The sequence below is a fragment of the Rhincodon typus genome, chromosome 8, assembly GCF_021869965.1.
Source record: "Rhincodon typus isolate 14 chromosome 8, sRhiTyp1.1, whole genome shotgun sequence".
In the NCBI taxonomy this organism is placed as follows: Eukaryota; Metazoa; Chordata; class Chondrichthyes; order Orectolobiformes; family Rhincodontidae; genus Rhincodon; species Rhincodon typus.
In genome coordinates this window covers 37,310,294-37,317,778 of record NC_063339.1, presented here as the reverse complement: position 1 = coordinate 37,317,778, position 7,485 = coordinate 37,310,294, and the positions used below count along the sequence as shown (strand labels likewise).

Below are 7,485 nucleotides of genomic sequence, written 5' to 3'. Positions count from 1 at the left end.
CAAGTCTGCTTATTTTCAAAATAATGCTGAAATCCAGAACGCCATCAGTGATTCTTCATGGAGTATGCTGCTGAGGCATACCCCCATTGCAGGGAAGGTAAAAAGTCACTGATGTGAGGAGAATTTCTGTTCTTTGTCTGATAACCTCGCTGTAAATATTTCTGGAGAAAGCTGTTGAATGAGGTGGGATGTTTTACCGGTCTCCTTATTTGACAATTGTTTCAGCAGCCAGTGCTTCTCCACTTGACTCTTCAATGCTTTTCTGCCATCTACCAGGCATAAGAAAATGTGTGGTAGAAAGCTGTCCAATTACCTTGATGAATATAGCTCTAACAACATTAAAGCTTGACACCATTCAGGACAAAGCAGCCTGCTTGGTTGACACCCATCCAGCGTTTTGACAATCCACTCTTTCCGCCACAATGCACAGAGACAGCAGCATATAATATGCAAGATGCGTTGTAGCAACTCTGTAAGCCTCCTTCAGTAGCTTGCAGACCTATAACTTTTAGCAGGTGCATGGAAACCCAACTGCAAGCTGCCCTGCAAGCTGCACAGCATCCTGACTTTAAAATGTATTGTTGTTCTTTCAGTGTTGCTGGGTTAAAATTCTGTAAACCCTCCCTCTTCCTAAAAGTCATGTAGGTATACCTTCACGAGATGGACCACAGTAGCAATTAAGACTGAACAACATTTCCAGTATTAGCAGCAATGCTCACATCCCATGAAAGAATGAAAACAAACATTGTTATATGGCCCTGAAAGACGATTTGGTTAAATCCAAATTTCTCCGTGATGTAAGAAGTTGCACAATATGCTTATGGCGGTAATTAGAAACTTGACTATCTAGAGGTTTAAGCTAAAATTCCAAAGTTAACATTGGAATAAATATTTGAACATTAGCAATCCTTTCCTTTATTTCAGCTGTGAATTAGAAGAACAGATGACTAAGGTTGAACATGCAAATAGTTCCAGAGATCAAAAGGACCAAAAAAACACTCGCTGGGAGGCTTTTCCTGGAGCAGGTCTGATAGAATTGTTTTATGTAAAGTGATAAATCATAAATTTCAGTTGATCTACTCTTGGAATCACTAATATTGTATTAAGTTGTGTATTTTTCAGCTGATGCTTGACTACAAACAGGTTCATAGATTACAGCATGAACTTGCAAAGTTGCTGTGCAGATACATGGCAGATGGAATAGTTTTAATACTTGTTAAAATAAAACTGCAGTCTAAGAATATTTTTATTGGTGTAATAATCATTGTCTATGCATATTTTGACAATAAATCCAGTCTGAACCGCAAGTGGATGTTAGGGATCTCGGATCCAAACTTTGATAGAACCACTTGCAATATAGAATGACCAAGTGCTCGCTCTTTCTTTCTTTCCACTCCTTTTGACATAAAGCTGCAGTTGCCAAATAAATCTAGATGACCGTTGGAAAAATCCTGTAAATATTGCAAGATGAAACAGAATTTATTGGATATTCTTGATACTTAATTTTATATCTTAAGTGTGTTGAAACTTTTCATGTCTGAAACATGCATAAAGCCTAATTTCTTTGTTTCTTATATTTATGTAAATTTTCTACTTTATACTTTCTCATGACCGTTTTTTAGATTGACAAGTTTATACTGGCATTTTCAATCAATGATTTCTGCGTTCTGCTTGTGGTGTTATTATGAAGCCACTTCTCTCATGTGGCTCAGTTTAAGCATAGTCTTGGAGCACGACAGAACTGTGTCTTGTTCTCGGGTATTTAGTTCTAATTTTATACTGTCCACTTGGAAGCTTTTTGCCTTTTCTCTTTGCTTTTAAGATTTTCTTTGAAAATTGAACACTTCCCTCAAGCTTTAGATCATCTGATGTGTTGTCTCAGAGCCTGAATTATTTGCCTGATTGTGAACTTTCCCAATACCGCATTCTATCACTATGACCTTCTATTTGCAAACTTTTCTGTTGTATCAAAAATTGGCAATGTTAAATAATAAACTAGATGGATCCAGACACTGAAAACGACAGGGTGCACCCTTTCTAATTGGCCTTGTAAATCTTCCAAATTAATATCAAGGGTTCCTGATCAAAATTGGGACAACTGTCAAGCAATCACCTCACATTAAGCAACATGAAACAGCTTTGCCATTGCTGAAACAATACCATTCTTATTCTGGGGGCCACCAGTGAGATGATATTTGCATTGTTCAGTAGTGTAAGCATAGTTTATACAGATTGGGGTTGAGAATACTGTGATAGACAATTCACTGCTGATTCCCAAACACTTGCCCATCACAGATAGAAGCTAAGAGCGAGATGGAATATTGTTCACTTGCTTTGATGAATGTAGCTGCAACGATGCTCAGGAAGTTCAACACCATCCAGGACAAAACCAGTCTCAATTGCTACCCGATTTAACATCTTCAGCGTTCACTTTTTTGTCACTGGTCAAGAATGACGCATTGTGTACTGTCTACAAGATACACTTCAACAATCTCCTCCCACCTCTTTGGAAGCATGTTCCAAACTCTCAACTTCTATCAATTAAAAGGACAAGGGGCAACGTGAGCATGGAGACCACAATAAAAGCAATCCCCCTCCTAGTTAAGCACTGCCCCATCTGACTCTGTAGTTAGGTTAAAAATTTGGATCTCCCTCTTGAACAACACTGTCAATGTACTTGCACCACATGGACTGCAGATGTTAAAGAAAACAACTCACTGCCACATTCTCAGAAAAATTATGGGTGGTAAAAATGCTTGCTTTGCTAGCGATGCTTGATTGCCCTGAATTAATTAAAATAAAATCCCATCTTTGAATCCCCGTGTATGTTTTCTACTTTTTCAGATGTCACTATTTCATGCATTCATCAGCACTAAAACTGCTCATTTTAACCTTCTTTTCTCCATGTTTGAGCTCCCCAATCCCTTTCTCGTCATGAAATAGAAACCTGCAAATTGCTAGGGCATCTGTTCTGTAAAGTTTAACATAGCAAAATTAGTTATTCTCTGGAGGCCTTTTGTTAACATTTTGTCTTGCTTGTTTTCTCCTTTGAGTAAACTAATGTCTGTTTCTTGAGACAAACGCACTGTTGAGCTTTAGTACTCTGATTATATTGCCAGTGGAACCTCTCAATGTGATGCATATAAAAATGCCACTGCCTAAAATGTATTTCTTAAGGTATTTGACACTCCAGTCAGCAAGGCTGGCAGAATTGCTTTTGATGCATTTGTTGTGCTTGTTAATTGTTGTGCTTCTGAGATATTATGTTATTTAAGTATTAGCTATTGGAGAGCTGAGCTGCAATATCTGTTGTATGGTTAGGTGGTAAGCTGAAAATCCACCCTGTTGAATGTGGAATTAAATTAAACAAAAAATTGTAGATTGCTTGAGATTAATTTGCAGAATTATGTTCGTTTAGTATCTACTTGCTGTAACGCTTTATATTGGTGAGCAGTGATTTGGTGACTGTCTTAGCAACATATTTTGATAAAGCTTGTCAGTTTAAATTTGATGGTTTTACCTGTCAGATATATTTACATTTGAAAAAATTCCCAAGGAAAATGTATTTTAATTAAATTAACCTTTGAATGTTTTCTAGAGGTAGACAGCAGCCTCTTGGAAAATGATGATGAATACCTTCCTGGCATTTCCCTTCTGACATCAAGACCCCTTCTTTCCACATTAAAGACAATAAGTATGATGGAAGTAGCTGACTATAAATATCCAGAATTGCCAATTACTAAATATAGAGAACAGGTAGGAAGGCACTTCAGCTAATGATATTTATTCCTGTGCCATAAGGAAATGTTCAGCATATGAATAATCAGGTATAAATGCAAACCAAGTCTTTCTTGGAAGGCACATTTTGCATAATACCATTAAATTAATTAGTGTTTTCATACAGCACTTCACTCAATGAATGGTTTGATTGCAGAAAGAAACTGAGTGGGTATAACAAGCTGTGTGAATTTTTTCGACTGAAATTAAAAAACGAGAAGTATTTATAAAGTACCTTTCATGACAGTCAAATGTCTCAAAGCTCTTTGTAGCCTTTAAAATACTTTTTTGAAGCATAAACGTTGTAATACAAAAGACTTGAAAGTTGGCCTGTGCAGGACAAGATCACGTGAACAGCAATGTAGTATTGACCAGAAAATGTGTTTTCTTGTGATGTTGATTGAGGACTAAATGTTGTGCAGGATACACAGTCCATTGATTGAAATAGTGACATGGGATTTTTACGTCCAACCAGTAGGGCCAAACAGGGCCCCAGTTTAATGTTTCATCCAAAAGATGACACAGCCAGTTTTGACTTATTTTGTCAGTATTATAATGGAGTATCAGTCTTGACTTTTGTACTCAAGACCTGGAGTTGAATGCACAAACTATCAACTGAACCACGTGGACACGCAAACAGAAAATAGGCTAAGTTGGTAGACAGCGGAATAAAATCCATGCTTCAGGTCAGTGATCTCTTGTAAGACTGGAAGTTGTTTAGAGACTTAACAGGTATTAAACAAGTACAGAGACATGCAAAGGGAGCAAAGAGAGCGGGCATAAGGTTAAAAACAGACAAGAGGAAGAATAAGGGAAAGACCCCAGGACAGGCATTAGCAACTCTTAAGAGAGGGTGAGTGGAAGACCCTGTCATGGGCCATTTGTGACTCCGAGAAGAGCAGATGAAGGAAGGACGCTGAGATAGATAGTCAGTGGCCCCAAGGAGGAGGAACCTAATAGGCAGTTAGTTGCACTTAAAGGAGTAGGTGAAAGAAGACACTGAGACAGTCAGCAGCACTTTGAGGACTGTGCAAGAGAAGGATGTTGAGACATTCAGTCTGCGTCACTTAGAGGAGCAGGAGAGAAAACTGTCCAGACACTTAGATTCACTGGAGTTGATTGGTTGGTAATTTTACTTTGTACTATTTTTTAATCTCCAGTTTAAAGTAACTAGTCTGAAATTCAGCTTGAGGCATGGCTAGCCTGCATGAATTAGCCAGCTGGGGAATTGTGGATATTTCACATGACTTAGATGATCATTGCACACAAAGTGTTTCCAGCTCCAAAAATGTGATCATCTTATTTTGAAACTTCAGCAGTGCTCAAGCATGCTTAACCAAGTGATCTCCAATACAGGTTAAGACCAGGCAGGAAGAGAGGGAATAGGTGATTGCCTTGCAGTCTAGAAAAACCATGCAGCTAGTACAGGTGTCCTCTGAGTCTAACTGATTCGTGACCTACTTTGTATTTAGGTCAGGGCAATGCTTCATGAAAAAAAATGTACCGAGGTCCAAGCTTGCGGTATTGCATGTGGCTTAGCTGAGCAGGCTGGAGAGCAAGAAGGATAGAAGGGCAATGGTGGCAGTGATTTGATTGTTAGTGGAACTGAAATGCATTTATTTGGTCACAGATATGTCTTACAGGATGGTATATTGCCCCCTTGGTGCCAGGTTCAAGAATATTCTGCAACTGCTGTGGCATTCTTTTGTGGAGGGTGAAGAATCTGAGTTGGTGGTCCAGGTTGGCACTAGTGCCAAAGTAGAAAGAGGGGTGCGGTCCTAAAAATAGAATTTACGGAAGTAGGCAATAGAGCGAAAAGCAGGGGCTCTGAAGCAGTTATCTAAAGTCTATTCCTGGTACATTTTACTGCTAAATACAGAAGTTGGAAAATTGAGCAAATGAAAATGAAAAGGGTTGCTACTGCTATTGGAAAGGTTTCAAGCTAGTTTGTCAAGGGCAGGAGGAGATTCGTAGTAAAAACGAAGTTGGTTATTAGAAGTTGAAAAGCTGTAAATACAAATGGAAAACAGCAGAAATGATGCGTAGAATTAATTCACATTTAAGTACAAAATAGTGTTAAAATGCTCTTAATCTTGTTTTTTTTTATCAGAATGCAAACACATTCCTAACAAGATAAGTGAATTGATGGTACTCGTAGACGTGAAAGGGTGTGATTTAATTGCCATTAGGGAGACATAGTGACCAGTGCTGGTAACTGTATTTTAAAGGGTATTTGAAACTAGTGTTAGACAGAAAAGAGAAGAAAGATGGGGGAACTGCTGATAACAAAGGATCGGTGTATTACTGTGAGATTATCTCCTAAACAGAAAAACAGATGTAAAACCTGTTTGGGTTGAGTAAACTAGTACAAAGACCAACGAACATTGATAGATGTAATTTATAGGCCACCAGACCAAAGTGGTAATGTATAATGTATAGGACAATGTATAAATCAGGAAAGCAGAGGTGAAATAGTTGTGCATGACTTCAATCTACATATGGACTTGGTACATCTAATAAACAGCAATACAGTGGAGGAAGAATTCTTGGTAGGTTTGTTTCAATGCGTTGAGATATCAACAAGAACATAGACTATTTTAGATCAAGTATTGTGAAATGAGAAAAGGCTGATTTAATAACATTTTGTAAAATAGTCTTTAGGAAATAGTGACTGTAGTAATATGGCATGTTCTGTTAAGTTTGAAAAAGATATATTTCACCTGAAACTGATGCCTTCAATCTGCATGTGAAATTCTGAAGGCATGAGGAAGAAGCTGGCTGTGGTTGATTGGAAAAGTACACTAAAAGGTTTGTCATGCTTGGTTTTCATTAAATGTTCATTGCTTCAAAAAATATCCAACAGGAGAAACAAGAGTGCCATGGCCAACAAGGGAAGTGAAAGATAATATCAGATCAAAGACAGAGGCTTGATGTTAGGACTGTCCAGGGTGTAATCCATGATCTCCAGAATGTGGAACCACATTGCCACTTTTACTTGGACCTGAACACCAACTTATGCCGCTGAACTTTAGGGCAGTCTGAAATGGTTGCCATCACTCTTCCCAACAGGACCACTCTGCTGTGGGATGTGACTGAGATGGTGCCGGATTCAGGGCACAGATACAGGTGGGCTGAATGGGAGGTGAAGGATTTGGCAGTTAGTGAATGGGAAGTAGGGAGGAAGCAGTGGAACCCAAAATCTGTCAGTACAGCACTTATGATTTGAGAAATACCAAGCACACTATGTCCACTGACAAACTTTATTTGTTATTTGTTATCTGTTATATGAATTTAAGAATGCAAGATTCTTGTTTCAAAATTGACCTAGGCCCCTTTTTGAATAAGTTTTCACTAGTTACAACTGTCAGTGGAACGTCTAGAGGGTGTTATGATTCACGTGTTCATCTTGGACATGGTGACACCAATAATCATCTTTTAACTTTTTGTATTATTAATGTGCTAAGAAACTCATTACTGTACACTATGAAACTAGAAAGTGGAGCGTATGTTTCTAGAGTAATTGTTAATGATTAAAAGTTGGGTTGCTCTCAGTTACTAAACTAGATACTCTGATTAAAAATGTTATGATAAATCCATTTTCAGTTCCATTAACAGGACTCAATCAATCTCAAATTTAGCAAATATTTATAACAATCTTTTAAAAATAACATTCTAAAGCACTCACAGACTTTATTGGTTCACAGAAGA

The 7,485-nt window shown here is 38.0% G+C and overlaps 1 protein-coding gene across 1 annotated transcript in view; it reads left to right on the top strand.

Annotated features, from left to right (window-relative positions):
* Positions 1-752: 752 nt before the first annotated feature.
* Positions 753-7,485, top strand: part of LOC125483710 (probable ATP-dependent RNA helicase spindle-E) — a 19,569-nt gene continuing 12,836 nt past the window's right edge. The window contains exons 1-3 of the mRNA XM_048600098.1: positions 753-826; positions 925-1,025; positions 3,599-3,756. Of these exons, the coding sequence (XP_048456055.1) occupies positions 753-826; positions 925-1,025; positions 3,599-3,756 (333 nt within the window). The remainder of the gene's footprint in view (positions 827-924; positions 1,026-3,598; positions 3,757-7,485) is intronic.